The following is a 20446-nucleotide window of genomic DNA, read 5'->3' as shown; positions in this document are numbered from 1 at the left end:
AAAGCCGAAGGTTAGTTTTGTTTTTCACAGACGGTGCGCTGCCAACGACTTGGCGACCACGACTGCCTTTCTGTGGTCAGAGCAACATCCCACGGGTAGCAAGTTATCACTAACAAAGCAGCAACAGAACCCAGAAAACCCTAATTTCTAGCTCATGGCACCAATCTGCAGATGAAGAATCGTCAAAGTGCGATCACGAGGACGCCTATAAAAATGCTTTAAAAAGGCAGTGACACATCATATCACCGTAGCACTGAAAAGAAAAAACAGCAACATCCACAAACCCTGAGAATCTGAAACCCTCTATGGAGGCGGCAAGATCAAGCAGTCGGCCCTGGGTCTGTGTCCTGGTCATGACCTGGCCTGTCTGGACTGTTTTCCTCACCTACCCCCTCCGCATTCTGTTTCAATCAAATGAGAACATTGGTTAAACAACACATTTTCAGTTGCACCAAAACTAGGGGTTATTATTTTAAAACACCCAAATAAATTATGGCAAATCCCTGTGGTATAACATTATAGTAGAACAGTCAACAGTGAGATCCAAAGTATAAAATATGAAGAGAGGGGCGCCTGGGTGGCTCAGTCAATCAAGAGCGTCTGACTCTTGGGCGCCTGGGTGGCTCAGTTGGTTAAGCGACTGCCTTCAGCTCAGGTCATGATCCTGGAGTCCCTGGATCGAGTCCCGCATCCGGCTCCCTGCTCGGCGGGGAGCCTGCTTCTCCCTCTGACCCTCCCCCCTCTCATATGCTCTCTCTCTCATTCTCTCTGTCTCAAATAAATAAATAAAATCTTTAAAAAAAAAAAAAAAGAGCGCCTGACTCTTGATTTCAGCTCAGGTCATGATCTCAGGGTCATGAGATCGAGCCCCGAGTTGGGCTCCGCGCTGGGCATGGAGCTAGCTTCAGATTCTCTCTCTGCCTCTCTCCCCCATAAAAAAAAATACGTTACGGGACTCCACCTCCACCTCCAGAATTTCTGATTCGGTCTGAGGTGGGGTCTGAACATTTGCATTTTCATGTGTGAAGTGAGTGCTGTTTCTATCTTTGGGTATTTGCAGATTTCTTGGGACATCCTCTATTGCTGCTTTTCCTGAGTGCTGGGCATGGAGGCTGCTTGGGATTCTCTCTTCCCCTCTCCCTCTGCTCCTACTCCGCTCATGCTCTTGCTCTCTCTCAAATAAATAAATAATCTTTAAAAAAAGATATGAAGAGGGGCGCCTGGGTGGCTCAGTTGGTTAAGCGACTGCCTTCGGCTCAGGTCATGATCCTGGAGTCCCGGGATCGAGTCCCGCATCGGGCTCTCTGCTCGGCGGGGGGTCTGCTTCTCCCTCTGACGCTCCTCCCTCTCATGCTCTCTGTCTCTCATTCTCTCTCAAATAGATAAATAAACTCTTAAAAAATAAATAAATAAATAAAATAAAATAAATAAAGATATGAAGAGAAAAGCAAGTTATAAAATATGTATAACATGATGTCACCACTATCCATATATGCATGCATAAATATGTGTAAAAAAAACTGGATGTATCTACTGCAAATACAACATAACATCCCAGCGGCATTCTCTGAGTGGTGTAATTACTGGTGATTTGTATTTCCTTTTTCATGCTTTTCTAAGATCCATCTGTATTTTCCAGTGATTATGTACCAGATTTGTAACAATTAAAAAAATAAATGACTTTAAGACTTTAAACTATCCTCATATGCACACTTTTGGTGGGAATGGGAATAATTCCTTGGAGAGGTGATGTGGGCATATCTGTACAAGTTTACATTGAATACTCTTTGACCCAGCATTTCAACGTGTAATTATCCCACTCTCACAAGTGCACAAAGAAGTAGGAAAAAGGACCATCACTGCAGCTTGTTTGTAATAGCAAAAGACTAGAAAACTTAAATGTCCATCAATAGGGAAATACTAGTAAATCAGGGCACCTCTATTCAAGCAAATACAGCCCAGTAGAGAAACTCAGTTATGGACTGACACCAACCTATCTCTAAGATACATGAGTAGGCGAGAAAAGCAAGGTGCAGGATATCTGCTATCATTTGTGTAAACCTGCTTTTCAAAATAAATTCATATTCGGTGGTACATGTACAGGATGTCTCCAGAAGGTGCCCCCAAAATGATAATAATGTTGCCACAAGAGAGGGAAAGTGAGGGAACAGGCAAGAGGAAACCAGACGAGAGGGAAACTTCTTGTCATTGGATAGCCTTCCGTCTGTACTTCGAATCTTTTACAAACACAAAACCAAACAAAGAACCTTAAAATGCAAAAGCCTGGGGGGAAACGGCATCAATTATTTTTCTAAAAGTTTTAGTACCTTATGCCAGAGTCCTCTTCATTTTGAATGCAGCCCCCTAAAAAACACTGCCTCCAGCGGAAAAAAAAACTACTTGAGGGACCCCACGTGCTGCTGCCGACCCGGTGCCCTCATGTGACTTCTAGGACCAGGTTTGAACACGTACGGGTTCAGCCAAAGCAAGAGCACTGTGTCCTCTGACAACAATTCCAATTCTCACTTGTGTGCAGTAAATAAGAAATAGTTTACCTTTCAGCAAAGGTATCGAGTTTCCCCAGCTCATCGGAGAGGCCAACAAGGGAATCCAAGGTCCCCACCTAGAAAGATCGTGAAGAAGTTAGAGGCTCACACTTTATGGCAGAGAAGTGTAGGTCACTTTCAACAACAGTGCAGGGAGTTCTCTAACCTCCATCTCTCCTTAGTTATTCTTGTCAATGGCCAAACTGGAAAATGGAAAGAGCTGTTAAGAGAGTGGATTGGAGATATTTTCTAATTTATTATTATTATTATTATTATTATTATTATTATCATCATCATCATCATCATCATCATTTTTCCCAACAGGATAAACTGTCCTACTTCTGCCATAGGAAGAAGTGACCACTGTGTCATTTTGAGACCCCAGCTCATTTTCTTCTTAGAATGGCAGTCTGCCAGTCATGTGAGTAATCCCCATAGCTGAGGAGACGTACCAGAAAGCAAGTTAAAGAAGCTGCCATTTCTGGGGCACCTGGGTGGCTCAGTCAGTTAAACATCTGCTTTTGGCTCAGGTCATGATTCTAGGGTCCCGGGATGAGCCCCACACTGGGCTCCCTGCTCAGCAAGGAGCCAAGGAGCCTGCTTCTCCCTCTCCTTCTGTCCCTCCCTCCCCCTCTACTCCATCCCCTCCTCTCCCCACTCCCCAAATAAAATCATAAAAAAAAAAAAAAAAGAAATTGCTGTTTCTAAAGCCTTTCTCCCCCAAGATGTCCAACAATCCCTGTCTCTGTTCTCCTTTGCTATTACTACCAATGATCTTGCAGGTGCAGAGGGTCAGCTCTCCCTCCCACCTCATCATTCATGCAAGTCTTTTTCTTTTCAGATTATTTGTACCAATCCGCTTCTTAATGTGACAAGTATGACAGAGTCCAAAACTGTATTTAAAGAGCCAGTCTACAGAATCAGAAGGAAAGGCTTTGTTTTCATGTCACCAACCACCAATCAGACATTAAAAAGTAATCAGGATTAACAGTGTGTGTCAACTATACTCTCACAAAAGAATACTTTTAAAAAAAAATACTTTAAGAAAGTAATTAGGCGGGGGGCACCTGGGTGGCTCAGTCGTTAAGCGTCTGCCTTCGGCTCAGGTCATGATCCCAGGGTCCTGGGATCGAGTCCCACATCGGGCTCCCTGCTCAGCGGGAAGCCTGCTTCTCCCTCTCCCACTCCTCCTGCTTGTGTTCCCTCTCTTGCTGTGTCTCTGTCAAATAAGTAAAACCTTAAAAAAAAAAAAAAAGGTAATTAGGAAATGATGAGGCCCAGTTATCTCTAATAAGTTGCTTCTTTTCAAGTAACTTGATGTTAAGCATCTTCTGGCGAGGGTCCTGTCTCTTCTTCCCATCTAACAAGCTGCCTTGCACAGAGTGGTGAGTGCACACTGATTCCCTAACCCTCACAGCGGGGGTCACCAGACAAACAGGGGCAGGTTTGAAACAGGCAGCAACATATGGGTTCAGAAACTTACCAGATCTGCAGCCCTGGTCTCCTTTCTCCGCCCTTCCTGATCTATCACATGGGACTGGTAAGTATTCCAGATGATGCGTTTGAAGGGCCTGGCCCCCAAAGTACTGCTCAATGAACACTAGCAAATACAGTAGCATCACTAAGAAGATTATATGGCAGTTTGCTACGAGAGGGGCCTCTGGGCGGTTGGGTGGGGCCATCCCTTCAGCACCCACAATGCATCTGCACAGGTGTCATCGAAAAATGCCTCAAGCGTCTTCCTTTGGGGAACTTGCAATCTTAGGAAGCACCGCAAAAATTCCAGTCTTCTGAAGCGAAAAGACTTGCACACCTTGCTCCTCTTTCACATTTGTTTCATTTTAACTTTGTTCTCCCCTGCAAGAGCCCTTAGACTCCTATCTCTTTCCTGTCATATCTCTTTCTGCCATCCGCCCACTTATCCTTAAATTCCCCTCCTGCCTCCCCACCAGTACCAGAGGGATCCGGAATTTCCCACCCTGTGCCAGGTCACGAGTTCGACCAACGCTGAAGGTCTCCAAACCTGCACATTTAAACTGTATTGTTCGTCTTCTTAGATGTCAAAGAGAAAACACGAAGAATTCTACAACAACTCACAAGGGCGCAGGTATGTAAAATGCTCTTCCCACTTTTTGAAGACACTGCACCCACCACACCCATCTCTCCCTGCCCTCTGTCTGTAAGTCCATAGGAACCACAACTAACTTTGGGCTACGGTGTCAAGTCCCATCCAGACCGCTGACTTGCCCTGGGCATCCTCACCCCCAGGCTGATCCTCAGCATTGCTGTCTTGGCCCTGTTATTTTCTCCTTGGCTTCCCAGAACACACCCACCCACCCCAACCCATCACCTCCTTCATCCTCTCCAGGATTTTACCTTGAAGTCAGGAATCGAGAATTTGGTGTTGTAAGACAGGTTGGACTTGGAGGTTACAGTGTTCATCCTCTCCAGAGCTTGTAAATTCTCCTGATCACCAGGGGCAGAAATTAACCAAAACTCGGACATGCTTCCCACCTTCTTTTATCCAGTTACTGACCAGAACCACAGCAACATACACAAACAGAAACAGGAGACAAGTGTCAAATCTCTACTCCTTCACCACTCCCTCCCCTCAGAATTAATCCTCTCCAGGATGTGTTGCTTTTCCCATTCTTTGCCCCTTTGACCTTCCAATTCAGATTCTCTAGTTCCAAGGACACCATATGCACAAAGCAACGTGCTGTTTCTTATCTCAACCGTGAAAGCCCTCAGGGCTCCACAAAGACTCCCAAGCCATCCATAGGGTGGTTCTGACCGGTTTTAAGGGTTGGGGGAGGCGGTTGGGGAGAACCAGATTGCTGTCCCTTTAACTTCCCCCTCTCTTGACACCATAATGCAAATGGGGGAGGGGGGCGCAGCAAGCCCCGCATGGGGCCCTCTGAAATAGTTTCTTCGTTTCCATGTTGTACTTCCCGGGATGCAGGATGGGGTGAAGGCAGGAATGAGACAAGGAGGCAATTTCACAACAGGGGCTCGGACAAACCCCAGATCTTAACTGACCAACCTTGAGAATGGTGCTAGCCTTAAAAACAGACTTCAGAAGAACTTTATTTTTCCCAAATAGAAAGAAAAAAAGGTGGTGGGATGACTACTAAAGTCCTTTTTCCGTAGGACCAGGTGTCCACTCTGCAGAGGTGGGTAACGTGCTGGGCCTGGCAGTGTCTGTCCAGCGTCTGCAGCTTCCAAAGGCGATTAGTTCTGCTCATTCAAACGTGCACACACCCACACCTCTCTCCCCCTCCGCCCGTTCCTCCCTTCCCTGCGCCTCGCAAAGCGCCTCGGACGGCTAAGGGGGGAAACAGGGTGACAGCCAGAGACCCGTCCTGGAAGCTTTGCTTTTTGACTCGCTTAGTCCCTCCCAATCCCGCGCACTAATAACGCAGTTCCTCTCGGTCTCGACTGCTGATGGCCTGGAGACAAACTGGCCCCACGCGCAGAAGCTGGGGAGATGCCACCTGCCCGGCCCCGGGAGGGCGCCGCGGGGGCGCCGGGTCCCCGGCTCCCACGGAGAAAGCGCGGCCCGGGACGGCGTGCGTGGACCGAGGCGAAGCGCGGACCCGGGCGCCCCCGGCCCGCGCCTCTCCCGCCGCCGCCCCGCGTCCCCGACCCCGCGGTCCGTGCTTACCGGGAGCCGGCGGCCGCGAGGGCGGGCGGGCGGGCGTGCGGCGAGCGAGCGCAGAAGCGGAGCGCACGGCCGGCTCCCGGGAGGCGGCGGCTTCTGCGCCGCGCCCCGCCCCGGGCTTTTATCCCGAGCGGGGAGGCGGCCCTCGCCCGCCCCTCGGTCATTTGCATACCGGGCCTCCCGCCTCCCGCCTCCCGCCTCCCGCCTCCCGCCTCCCGCCGTGGCTGGCCCCGGGGTCCGTGTCCGGGCTGCGGCCGCCGCGCGTCCGGGTGCCGCGCGGGCACTGGGTCCACCCGCGGGGTGGGTGCCGGCGGGATTCTGGGGAGCATCGGGCGGGGGGCGGGCTGTCTCCAGCCCACAATGTAGCGGGGCACACCGGACGGGGACGACCGAGAGGAGCGGGCGAGGCGAAGTACCCCGCACGGGGCCGCCCGCCCCCCGCGGCCGCCGCCTCGCTCTCCACCCCCACCCTGCGGTGACCCGGCACGGGGGCTCGGGAATCATCGGGCGAGAGGACTGATCCGTGGGAAGAAGCGCAACAGGTCCACCTATGTTTGGGGCACTCACCTGGGCAGAGCACCAAGCCTTCCTGTCCTTGTGGGCGTGAGCTTGGCCGGGTTGCCGAGGAAACTCTCCAGGGTCCCACGCGCCCACCTCACCTTACCCCCCTTCGAAACTGCCCTGGCTACAGGAGGGATTTTTTTTTTTTTTAATTTTATTTATTTATTTGAGAGAGACAATGAGAGAGAGAGAGCATGAGAGGGGATAGGGTCAGAGGGAGAAGCAGACTCCCTGCCGAGCAGGGAGCCCGATGCGGGACTCGATGCGGGACTCGATCCCGGGACTCCAGGATCATGACCTGAGCCGAAGGCAGTCGCCTAACCGACTGAGCCACCCAGGCGCCCCTATAGGAGGGATTTAAAATGTAGTGTCTCACTACCGCGATGTGGGTTCATGATCCCTGCTGCTTGGAAAAAAAAAAAAAAGAGAGAGAGGGAAACCCCAGAAATTAACCTGGGAATGTTAAAACACAAAAACTCTGAGAATTCATTTTCTCTGGAGTAAGAGGAGGAAACGTGAGTGTATCCTTCCCTGTGGACAATGTTTTCAGTGGTTTCTGGGAAAGATAAAAATCTCAGAATTATCTTTGGTGGGGGGTATTGAAGAATTCCTTAAGAAATGAGCTCCCCCTTACTAGATAAAACTACTCAGACCATCAGCCTAATTGCTGGGAATGCTTTCGGAATTTGCAAAGAATGGTAAGGTGGAACAACAGATGCTGGGATGAGAAGGCTCAGATGCAGCACAGAATGGTGGCTTGTAAAGGTCACAACATGTCACACTGCAATCCTATTGTGGGTTCGGAATTAGCAGTTTGGAACTCCCAGCACCTGCATGGTGCATCATCATTATTGGGACACTCGTGGGCATTAGTCAGTCCTTGCAACATCTTCCTGAGGGAGGACACCTGAAACCAAGGGATAAGGAAACTCGGTGTGTACAGGGAGGTAAAAATGGTAATTCCAGCGAAGGAGTGGCCTGGTTGGACCTTGAATCCGGGGTCTTCAATCTTGTACCTGACCCAGTAATGTCATTTTTTTCCAGCTAGGCCAAACGGAATCATAGAGCTGGGCACAAACTCATTTACAAACAAGGGGAGGGATGTTCCAGAAGTTACATGAATTGCTGGGTGTCATGTCACTGGTTAATGGCAGAGCCATGAGGGGGGACTTAGGCCTGGGATCCAAGGGTCCTTTGCCCTGCTCCCAGCCAGCCCGTGGGAGAATGTGTGCTTTCTATTTCAGTCAATGTTTTTCTTCAATATTCCAAACCATCACCCTGGCTTCTCAGACGTTGGGCAACACATTTAGAAGTATTCCCGACTTTGCTGATGGCACCGTTCTCTCTATAAATATGGCTTCCTCTAATAAGCTCGTTTCATGAAATAAGAGTTGGACACAAAATAACATCTGGACATCCGATTAAAAAGTTATTGAGGACCTACCGTGTTCCTTGTCTTACTTAAAATCTTCCTACTCAAAATCTAAAATCTTTCTGATTATGGTACATCTTGGGCTTCTTGTTACACATTGGAATTTGTGATCGCTTGGCTTGTTTCAACTAACTTTTTTCTGCTTATAAAGGTAATTCTGTGCTGCTTATAGAAGATTTGGAAAACATAGAATAGTATAAAGAAGAAAGTCAAAAAATCACCTGTATTTCCAACAGTCTGAAATAACCATGTTAACATCTCTCTTTGTTACTTTTTAATGCATATTCATATATACAGACTTAGACTTTGGGGCAGGATTGAGATTAGATACTATTCATAAGGTTTGGCATCCTTCTGTTGACTGTTCTTTAAAGATCAAAAAATTATCAAGCCTATTTTATCAGTGAAGGATAATCCAATGTCATCAGCAATTTACCCAGCTCGGAACTGGAGTCAGGTATATTTGATTTCAAAGTCAAATAAAGAAATCTTGTTGGACAACTTACATCTTAAATAAAAGGAAAAAAAAAAAAAAACAGAGAGAGGGAGGGAGGGAGAGAGATGAAAACAGCACTGTCTTGCCCCAAGGTTCTTTCGATTTGCAGTTTTCAAAGGCAACATCTGTACTCATCAGTTTTGAACGGACTTGTGTTATTCTGTCAAGTTTCCCTATAATCAATCACCTTTAACACAGAGAAATAAGGAGATATTCACCAAAAGTCATGGAGCCTCTTCCCTTGATATATCTGGAGAATACAGAACAGCATTCCCACTCTATAGGGAAAGCGGTTCCTTTTCATATATCAGCCTGAAGCAGCATTTAACAACCCGTGTTCAGTTCCTCCAACTGTCCCCACACTCCCAAAGTCTCTGAAATCTCCACCTAAGTGACTTCAAGTTTATGCGCCTTGACCACTACTTTGAAAATACCCGTAGGTTATGGAAAGTGCTTCATAGACACACCCTGAAAGAACCCAGGTTATAAAGAACACGATCTCTTCCTGGGAATAAAGGCAAGGGAGGAAAGGCTATCAGCTTGGAATCATCTCCAGGTTATTATGAATTTGGCTTTGGCTACCTAGTCCAGAAATGTTTCTGCAGTTGGCACTGGTTATGTATTGAGCCAGCTGAAGTCTATGCAAGACGGAACAGTCCCGTCAAGTTTGGGAACTAGAAGGACCAGGCTGGCCTACTTGGTCTGCTCTTCTCCAGCCTCTCCCAGATGATGCCCTTTGGATCTCTTTGTTACTTCGTGGAGAGAAGTAGGATACTTCAGAGGATACTCCTTACAATTAACGCAGACACATAATTCCGTCTGCAGGTGGCTCAGGTGGATTTTTCTAGGCTTTTCCAAGAAGAACCCAGGGAAGTTTCTCAATAAGGACAGCTCTCTGGTGGAGATAAATATAAGTGGAGTTATCAGCTGAGTCAGTAGGGTGTTGGAGAAACAGAGTAGCTTTGGTATCAGGCAATTGGATGAGCCACTTAGCCTTACTGAGCTGTGGGTTTCCCCTCTGAAAACAGGGGAACAATTATGCACATCTTTCAGGCTTGTCCTGCAGGTGAGAGAGAATAGCATTGGAGGCACCAAAGACAGTGCTTGGAAGCTGTGGTGTGCTCGTAAATGTTCCCTTTACTTCCTGCTCCCTCTCTTTTCTGAGATGTTCTGTGGGGTTTCACACCTTAACCGTGGCCCTTATAATAATGCCTCAGTGACGCCCAGCATCCTTCTCCATGGGCCCAGAGTATTTTGATCTGCGTCTTCCCATTCAGCCAATACCCTTGTGATTTAAGGACAGCCATCATGATGTCTTTCACTCTTTGGTTGGACAAACCAAAGGCCGTGAATTCTCATGATTTATTTGCTCAAGTGTACAGAGTTAAGGAGAATGCTCATTTAAGGGGTGATTGTTGTTTTTTTCAGTATCTGCAAGGCAGTGGGGGGAACGCAAAAATAAACCAATTTTCAATCTAGTGATAGAGAAAAGCAAGTGTGGTGAACAGAATTTTAAGAAGTCCTAACTCAGTAAGGTATGAATACAAACCCCGGAGCAGGATGTGAGACATGCATAAAAATGAGGTGTAAGCGTTCAAGAATGCTATGATCCTTGTTTCACAGATGAAGAAACAGGACCAAGGAGATTAAGTGATCTGAGCAGGAACACAGTTAATGGTAGACCTGGAACTTGAACTTCCTTCTTCTACTTCTGAGTGCATATTGCTCAACCAGATCTCCAAAGAAAGAGTTACTAGCACTCCATCCATGATTCCCTTCCTGGCTCTTCCATTCATTAGCTGAGTGAACTTGGACAAGTGACTTGACTTTGGTGGGCGATAAAACAGGGTGTAGAACGTACCTGTCTTCTAAGGTTTTTCCAGGGATTCCATGATATGGCACAATGACCGGCCCATATTAAGTACTTGGTCAAGGTGTGCTATGAGTATTAGCTCCCTTAGATACTCTTTGCTTCTTTTCCTTCCTTTGCCTCTCCTTTCCAGGTGCCTTTTTCCCCTCACAGGGTTCTTCTGCAAGACACTGATTCTGCCCTGTTGTCAACACGTGGCTCATTTGTCACTCATGCTTCAGTCACTTCAAACATGTCTTTGATGTAGTTAGCCTTGGAGAAAGGAGAGCACAACAAGTGCTTCAGGGAGACGCTATAGCGATGAGCCGCGCAGGGCTTTCTTTGGGTTCTGGCTTTGGAACTAAGAAGATCTGACCTCACGTCCCGTTTCTGGTGTTTATTAACTTGCCATGGACCCAATCTCCTTGTACTCCACTTTCCTTGTCTATAAAATGGGGACTTCCTAAGAGAGGAGCACCTGGGTGGCTCAGTCGGTTAAGCATCTGCCTTCCCCTCAGGTCATGATCCCGGGGTTCTGGGATCGAGTCCCACATTGGGCTCCCTGCTCAGGGCGGAATCTGCTTCTCCCTCTCCATCTGCTTCTCCTCCCAGCTCATGCTCCCTCTCTGTCTCTCTCTCTCTCAAATAAATAAAATCTTAAAAAAAAACAAAAACAAAAACGGAAAGAGAAGATGTGTGCAAATGTCCAAATGTGCCCGTTCCCAGCGTGCTCGTCTTTTTACTCTAGATCAGAGGCTTCTGCCTCACTCACTGTCACGTTCTTGGTGCTGAGTAGATGCTCAGGCAATATTTTTTTGGATCACCTAAAGCAAGGAGTTTAAATGCCCAAGACTGCTTGGAGAATCAGGGGAAGCTGAGTGAGAATTTTTTTGCTCTGCTTAAATCGATTCTGTTGTAGAAATTTTAAATGGTTTGACAAGGTCATGAAGATAGACCTCTGTGTGTGAATAGTGGCTCTGTATGTTAAGCATGAGTGACATCCACAGTCATTTAATTATATTTACGAGACTGAAAATTGGAGACACGGTACATGCCCAACAAAGGGGGGTTGGGCAAATTAATAATGGTATAATCATGCTGCCATTGAAAATGTTTTAGAGGGGGGACACCTGGGTGGCTCAGTTGGTTAAGCGTCTGCCTCCGACTCAGGTCATGATCCCAGGGTCTGGGATTGAGTCCCGCGTCTGGTGGGGTGCCTGCTTCTCCCTTTGCCTGCCGCTCCCCCTGCTTGTGTTCTCTCTCTCTCTGACAAATAAATAAAATCTTAAAAAAAAAAAAAAAAGAAAATGTTTTAGAGGAATAGTGACATCGTTAAGATTCCAACTTTGTAAGAAATAATATGTAAATGCAACAAACACAATACATGCATCAATATCCACCTTAAAAGGAAATAAATTAAGATGTTAGAAGAAGTTATTGCTGGAAAATGGGATGATAGGTGTGTCTTTCCCTTTGATCTTTGTATTTTCAACTTTTTAATCATAAACAAGTCATTTTTTAAAAGATTTTATTTAGGGCGCCTGGGTGGCTCAGTTGGTTAAGCGACTGCCTTCGGCTCAGGTCATGATCCTGGAGTCCCGGGATCGAGTCCCGCATCGGGCTCCCTGCTCGGCAGGGGGTCTGCTTCTCCCTTTGACTCTCCCCCCTCTCATGCTCTATCTCATTGTCTCTCTCAAATAAATAAAAAAAAAATCTTTAAAAGATTTTATTTATGTATTTATTTATTTATTTATTTATTTAGAGACAGAGAGACAGCATGTGTGCGCACGCATGTGTGGGGAGGGGCAGAGGGAGAGGGAGGATCTCAGGCAGACTCCTCGCTGATGGTGGAGCCTGACGCGGGGCTCAATCTCATGACCCTGAGATCAGGACCTGAGCCAAAACCAAGAGTCAGATGCTTAAGTGACTGAGCCACCCAAGTGCCCATAATAATTTATTTTTAAACTCAAGAAAAATACTGCACGATAGTAAAATTGACAGCCATCTAGACCACCATCTGATGCCAACCACTAAAGTGCAATAATGTCTCTACACGTCCCATCTCCTGTTCCAAGCTCTGAAATCTACCATCTCCCACTATCCCTGCCTTTCCCAACTCTTAAGCTCAAATAGTCAAGGAGAGGCTGCCTTCTTGATCTGTTTCTTTTACCTTGTCTTAATATTCATTTGTACATCTGAATATTCCCGTCCTCTGTTCCTGCACAGGCAGAGCATGATCAACACTTTATTCTAAGAGGCCAAGTATTTAAGGCAATTAGAGAACTCTTCATCAGCTACAGTCTTGCTTTTATTATTCAGCCTTATATAATGATTATTTATTTGTCTCTTTATAGTTAAATTGTAAGTGCCCTGAATTACCTTTTCCTGATTTGACTTATTTTATTCTATTTTATTTTATTTTTTTGTCTTTCACCTCTCTGAGGAACCTGGAACAGGCCTGGCATACAGCAAACATTCAAAGGTTGTTAAGTTAAGCAACTATTTGTTATTTGCTTTCCTAGCTTTATTATAATCATTTAAAAGGCTTTCCTAGCTTTATTACAATCATTTAAAAACATGAGGTGGAATGTTTCCAGGTGTTCTGTTCTTCAACCATTCCTCCTAGTAGCTTCCTAATAGCCAGTCCCAAGTGTGCCCTACAGTTTCTCCCTCCAGAGTGCCTCTTAAACTTGCCCACTTTTCTTCTTGTCATTTCCCAGTTCTGGACTATCATCACTTTTGCTCCCATTTCCTGTAGTGGTTGAATTGTGCTCCCCTCCCAAATTCATGTACACTCAGAACCTCAGAATGGATCTTATTTGGAAAAAGGGTCTTTGCAGATGTTACTAGTGAAGGATATCAAAATGAAATCATATTGGATGTAGGGTTGACTCTAAATCCAATGACCAGGGTCCTATAAGAAGAGGAAAGGAAACAGAGACACAGAGGGAAGAAGATCAGGTAAGGCAAAGGCAGAGGTTGGAGTGGTACAAGCCAAGGAGGACCGAGGATTTTGGGGGCACCAGAAAGCAAGGAGAAGCAAGGAAAGGTCCTCCCTAGAGACTTCAGAAGGAACATTGCCCCGCTGACACCTTGACTTGGAGCTTCTAGGCTTCAGAACTTGAGAGAACAGATCTCTGTTGTTAACCCACCCAGTTTGCGGCACTTTGCTAAATTAGCCCTAGGAAACTAACACATCTCTCTATCACCCAGGGTTGTGGTTTCTAACACATATCAGATCACATCATGCCTCTGCTCAAAAACCTCCAATCATTTCCCATTGCTCTTAAAATAAACTCTAAAGCCCCATTTCTCACATAGAGGAAACAAGTTACAAATATGGAAAAGGAGAAAACTAGAACAAACCCTATGTTGCTGGATTGGGACTGGAGGTGTCAGTAATGAGCTCGTAGATTTTAAGGTGGATGTGTGGATGGGTGGATGGATGGATGGATGGATGGATGGATGGATGGATAGCTAGACAGACAGATACTTTCTTACCTCTGTTCATTGAGAGAGCCTAGAAGCGATGATTTACCAGTAGCACTGAGAGCATCAATAGTCCAGATCTTGATTTCTAAATACCGTTATCCACTAAAAGGAACCAGGGAACCAGGGAGAAATGGGTAGTTCCAGAACTGGAATAGGGCACGGTAAAGGGACATAATGTCTTCTTACTTACTTACTCTTGAACTGTTCAAAATAATAATAATGTATACATTACATATATAGATATATGTATCTCTTTTTATATAGTCTCATCATATATCTATATCTATGGAAATTCCTTGTGCTATTCTTGCTACTTTTCTGTCATTTTGAAATTATATTAAAACGAAAAGAAAATCTCCCTGCAGGAAGTGGAAGTGAGGCGAGAGGTCCTGTTTCCCACCTCCACTCACAGCCTGGCCCCACTCTTGGCCTTGAGGTCACTATACCTCTATCCCTGTTCACTCAGTCACCACAGGAAGCCACAGCCCCCCCTTCCCCCCGCCATCACCGTTTCCATCTCACCCCTTCTTCTGTCCATCTTCCTATCCCTCCTCAAGCCCTCAGCCCCAGTACCTGTGCTCTCTGTAACTCACAACCCTCATCGGCAAACCCCTGGTGTTCCAACTTCTTTCAGTCTCCCTCATCTTTTTGTGCTGACCTCAACCTGGCTTTCCCTGAGGCCACGATTTTCCTCAGAGCCCTCTCTCAAGTTGAGGCTGTTTTTGCCTCCATACCTACTAGCACTAGGTCTCCCGTGGGAAGTACCCTCCTCGCTCCTTCTTGCCACTTTCAGGTTCTTCTTCCTCCAACCGCCCTCACGCCTCTCCCTAGCTTTGAATCTCCGCCTGTCTCATCTGATGGAACTTCTTTGCGTCCAGCGGAAAGGAAACATTTTCTAACTGTGCTGCCTTCCCTATGTGGCAGCCTCTAGACTTGTGTCTATGGGGCACTTGTGGCTGGTGACCCTAAGGAGTGGAATTCTACATTTCATTTAATTTGTATTAATTTAAATTTGAATAGTCACACATGGAGGGTGGCTGCCATATTGGCCAGTGCAGCTTAGACATACTACCCACTTCCGCTTAGTATGGCGCTCTACAGACCCCCAAAGCACTCCCTCTTATTCCTCAAAGAGATTAGTTCCTCATTCTTTCTCTTAATGCTTGGTGATGGCACCATATACTGAAATGATTCTGGCCACACCCTGGTCTCTTACTTTTTTGAACCCTTCTCCTTCAGGGATGGTGCCCATCTGCCTTTTATTCCTGCGGTCTTAGCCTTTATCATTACCACCGACTGGGACCCCTCACTGGTCTCAATACCCTGAGTCTGCTCTCTGACCACTGTCAAATCCAAAGATAAAGGGACTGATCTTCCTCTATTGCCCAAAGAGAACGAGACCTTCCCTGCCTCCCTTTCCCTTTAATAGAGAATTTGCTGGAGAAAAGTATGTTTGTAAACCCTACCTCTCCTTTTGACATGTATATAAATCTTTTTTTAAAGCTACAGAAGCCTCTGGCCAACAGTGCAACCCAGAGAGGTCTTCCTTAAGGCCTCGGGAGCCACTTCTTTGAAATGTAAACATCAAGGACCAAACCTTCCTGTTACTGCTTGTCATAGAAATATGAAAAGTTTCTTTTTTTTCTTTCTTTGGATAAAGGCAGTTAGCCAACACAGATGGCTACCTTAGTTACCAGGTGGATTATTTTTCCCCCAACAACACCCCCTTATTTTCCTAGTACCCTACCTGTCCATCCCCCTGGGACCAAAATCCATCGGTCCTATCATTGTCCGTCATCCTGTCATGCCTGCACTTCCTTCCTTAAACTTTCCGGTCCATATTGTATCTACTCTCTTGCCCACCCTCTCAGCTCTCTTGACCCTTACTTGCTTTGTTTACTTGATGGCCAAAAAAAATCCAACCCTGGGAAAATCCACCTCTAGGCCTGCACTGTGTCTGCCTCATGCAGCCAGCTGTAAGTAGCTGGAGGAAAACACAGGACCACACTGATTGGTCTTGGAGGAAACAGAGAATATGTCACGCCGAGATATACGCCACTGGTCATAGATGTCAAGTGAAACTGTGGGGGAGGAAAAATTCTCCTCCACCCTATTTGGATCTCTGGCTGGACCTAAGAATTAAATTGGCATAGGACAGATTAATGGGAGAAAAGCACAGAATTTTTATTAGATTTTTACATGTACATAGGAGCCTTCACAAGACAATGAAGACCGGAAGACCAGACCAGAGCAGGAAGGTTTTATTCTCTTAGGCAGAAGAATAATCAATTTGTGAATTGATCGGACAAAGGGGTTTGGACTAGGTGTAGTAGGTGGTGAAGAAGTAAGTAGGAAGAGGGCGCCTGGGTGGCTCAGTTGGTTAGGCGACTGCCTTCGGCTCAGGTCATGATCCTGGAGTCCCGGGATCGAGTCCCACATCGGGCTCCCTGCTCGGCGGGGAGTCTGCTTCTCCCTCTGACCCTCCCCCCTCTCATGTGCTCTCTCTCTCTCATTCTCTCTGTCTCAAATAAATAAATAAATAAATAAAAATCTTTAAAAAAAAAAAAAGAAGTAAGTAGGAAGATAAAGGTTAGTTTAAGTAGGCTTGTTTGTACAGATTTCTTGGCTCCCCATTCCCCTACAGTTTCCCTTGACATTCATGACCAGGACCATACATTGTGCCCTTGATACTGTCTGGCAATGTACTATATTTCCCTAATCCATTTTGTCTCCCAACCTTCCGGACAACTATTTCAAACTCTCCTCTCTCCTTGTATGTTCAGTTTCTCTTCTCCCACCTCTGACCTCAGCAGAGAACTTTGGTAACTCCCTGAGAAAAAGAAAACAGTCAAAAGAGAACCTCCACAAGCTCCCATCAGCATCTATAAAAATTAAGTCAAAATGGATCACAGACCTAAATGAATGAACTGAAGCTATAAAATCTTTAGAGGAAAACAGCAGTAAATCTTTGTGATCTTGGGTTAAGAAAAACTTTCTTAGGTATGACACCAAGATCACAAGTAACAAAAGAAAAAGAAATTGAATAAAAACAAAAATAAAAAATAAATAACTTCTGTGCTTCAAAAGGACATTATTAGAAAATGGAAAGACAACCCACAGAAGAATGACAGAAAATATTTGCAGATCATATGCCCGATGAGGAACTTGTATCTAGAATTTATAAAGAACTCTCATGAACTCAATCATGAAAAGGCAACCCAGTTAAAAATGGGCAATGGATCTGAATAGGCAGTCTCCAAAGACGATACATAGAAGGCCAGTAAGCATATGAAAAGGTACTCAATATCATCCATCATTAGAGAAATTAAAAAAATCACTATGAGATACCACTTCATACACACTAAGATGGCTTTTTTTTTTTTTTTTTTTTAAAGAAAGAAAACAATGGAGTGCCTGGGTTGCTCAGTTGGTTAAGCATCTGACTCTTGATTTCAGCTCAGGTCATAATCTCAGGGTCTAGAGATCGAGCCCTGCGTCGGGCTCTGCACTGAGCATGGACCCTGCTTGAGATTTTTCTCTCTCCCTCTCCACTTGCCCCTCCCCCCTCTTTCAAAAGAAATAAATAAAATTTGAAAGAAAGAAAGTAAAGGAAAGAAAGGGGGCGCCTGGGTGGCTCAGTTGGTTGGGCGACTGCCTTCGGCTCAGGTCATGATCCTGGAGTCCCTGGATCGAGTCCCGCATCAGGCTCCCTGCTCGGCGGGGAGTCTGCTTCTCCCTCTGACCCTCCCCCCTCTCATGTGCTCTCTCTCTCTCATTCTCTCTCTCTCAAATAAATAAATAAAATCTTTAAAAAAAAAAAAAGAAAAGGAAAGAAAGGAAGGAAGGAAGGAAAGAAGGAAGGAAGGGAGGAAGGAAGGAAGAAAACAAGTGTTGGCAAGGATATAGATGGGTTGGAACCCTCATACACTGCTGGGGGGAATATGAAATGGTGCAGCCACTTTGGAAAATAGTTGGGCGATTCCTTAAATGTTACCTAGTCACCAGATGGCTCAGTGATTCCACTCCTAGGTACGTAACAAAGAAATGAAAACAATGTCCACAGAAAAACATGGACTCATGTGTTAATAACAGTATTATTCATAATAGCCAAAAAGTGAAAACAACCCAAACGTCCATCAGCTGGTGAAGAGATAAATAACTTGTGGTATGTCCATGTGGTAGAATATTACTGGAGAGTGACAAGGAATGGGGTGCTGAGGCAGGCTTCGCTATGGATAAACCTTGAAAACACGATGCTAGGTAAACGAAGCCCATCACAAAAGACCGTGTATTATTTGATTCCCTTTATATAAAATATCTAGACTAGGCCAGTCCACTGAGGCAGAAAGTAGATTAGTAGTTGCCTAGAGTTGGGGGAGAGGTTGGGTAAAAATGGAATGTGACTATCAATGGATATGGAATTTGCTTCTGGGGTCATGAAAAGGTAAACCAATTGTGGTGATGACCGCACAACTCTATGAATATACTGAAAAGTATATGGTATGTGAATTATATTTCAATAAAGCCACTTAAAAAAGGAAAGCACCTGCAGATACCACGTACTAAAAAAGTCGCCTAAAAACAAACAAGTCTGCTCAAGCATGACCTGCCTGTGAAACCCTTCCAGGTCCTTGTTTGGATTTCTACACCTCCTAGCATCTCCCATCCCTCTCTTCACGGCATGCAGTGCGTGAGGCTGTGGTCCTTGGTCATCCATCTGCCCCCGCGGCTGGGCCGTGAGCCAGCAGAGGCCATGAATCACTCACTCTTCCCTGCATCACCAACACCCCGCACAGTGCCTGGCACAAAGTAAGTTGCCAGGAAATGTTTGTTTAATAAGTGGATTCTCATAATGATCTTGAAAAGTATTATATTTAATAAGTATACCAATCAAATATTTAATTATTCGATAAACATATATTGTCCATTGCCGTGAATAACATATCCTTGATTCATAAACTGCTGATAAACATTGCCGAAACTATGAATCTAAGACCCAGGCTGCGCCCCATAACTTCAGAGGTCAGGAATGTCAGTCTCTGAACACTCGACCTCTATCTTGATCGAAACCCTGCACAGCCAACATTTTTGAGGATCAAGCCACTGTGTAGGTGGCTGGAGTGACAGGCCTTGCCCTAACCCCCACTGTGGTCAGCTCTGGGGATGATCCAGGTCCTCTTGATCTGAATCATCTCTGTGCCAATGGACTGGACACAGTGTCCCACATGGACTGGGTCCTCAGGAAGGCTCGTGCTATGGGTTATTCACCTGGGTTCCTGGGGAGACCAGCAGGCCAGTGGGAGAAAGTCTGTAGGCGGGTGAGCGTGGGTGACAACAGGGGAGGAAGTAGCCGATCCTGTCATCCTTGTCCCTTCGCCCCAGCACCTTGGGAGAACACTGTGGGAGGTTCCCTACGGTGCAGATGAGGCTCCTGCCCAACACTTAAAGAGGTTGTACAGATCCCTTTTAGAACTACCGGAGGCACCTGTGAACGTTTGTACTGCTACGCACGACCTCTCCCCATGCATTTTTCGGCAGGAGTGACACACCGACACATAGATGAAATAAAATAGAATGAACTAACATGCCATCTTTTTGAAATACATCATTGTTTTTAAGGTGTGTTCATTTGAAAAATGAGCGCCACGATCAGGGAATTTTGAATGGGAATGTTATAAAGGAACAATGGTTCTCCACGACCAGGGAAGAGCAGCACAAAATTCCCACAAGTCTCTGCTTTATGGAAGTCTGCAGAACCTGTGGACAAAGTGAAGCAGTTCATATATACTGACTTACAGAGTGGGGCTTTCGAGGTGTTAGTAAAACCAGGGGTGAAATCTCTAGGCAAAGCCTTCGCGGTCCAGCTGGGTATGAGCCTGAACCCTGTGTCTTGTGTCCATGGGTTTGAAGAGGCTGTTGGGGACCCTCATTTCTTTGACTAGCCCATCCTACCCTGCAAACTTCCTGGTCATCCCCACTTTCCCCCACCCTGCTCTCCTCTCTCTGTTCTTTCCAGAACACTCTGTGTCCTCCCTCTTGTCCTGAAGCCTCAGGGATCCTGGGAGCCATCTTCCAAGGCAAGCTGGGCAGCTTGCCAGCCTTCCTCTGCTTCCCACTGGGACCCTCCCATGAGGACAGCTGTAGGGACCGTGCTGCCACACCAGATGCCTCCAAGAGGGTGACTGTGGAGACCCCCTCCCCGCCGAGGCTCCTGACATCCAGCTGACCACCACCCTCTGCCCCTCCTAGGAAGGGACAAAAGAAAGGAGAGACATGTGTCCCTGATGATAGGTCCTCAGAGACGACAAGACCTATCAGGGAAAGACCTGTGGCTGCCTGCTTCACTGCAGGGTGAAGCTAATCAGCAGTATTTCCTGAATGAAAGAAAGAAAGAGAGAGAGAGAGAGAG

The 20446-nt window shown here is 46.1% G+C and overlaps 1 protein-coding gene across 5 annotated transcripts in view; it reads right to left on the bottom strand.

Annotated features, from left to right (window-relative positions):
• Window positions 1-20446, bottom strand: part of ATP6V1C2 (ATPase H+ transporting V1 subunit C2) — a 72563-nt gene that overhangs the window by 46797 nt on the left and 5320 nt on the right. For 2 of the 5 annotated variants that reach the window (XR_004678437.1, XM_035000584.1), the window contains 2 exons: window positions 4923-5077; window positions 2556-2623 (listed from right to left, as the gene is read on the bottom strand). Coding sequence is in view for 3 of the 5 variants with exons in the window: in XM_035000584.1 (XP_034856475.1) it covers window positions 2556-2623; window positions 4923-5051 (197 nt within the window). In the remaining 2 variants the exon portion in view is untranslated. Of the gene's footprint in view, window positions 1-2555; window positions 2630-4922; window positions 5452-6210; window positions 6291-20446 lie in introns of those variants that run through there. The other 3 variants (XM_035000582.1, XM_035000583.1, XM_035000586.1) reach the window with 3 other exon arrangements.

This window comes from Mirounga leonina, unplaced genomic scaffold (assembly GCF_011800145.1).
Source record: "Mirounga leonina isolate KUSES-001 unplaced genomic scaffold, KU_Mleo_1.0 Mir_125, whole genome shotgun sequence".
NCBI classification, from domain to species: domain Eukaryota; kingdom Metazoa; phylum Chordata; class Mammalia; order Carnivora; family Phocidae; genus Mirounga; species Mirounga leonina.
Note: the sequence above shows the minus strand (reverse complement) of the source record. Positions and strands in the feature narration are given on the sequence as shown.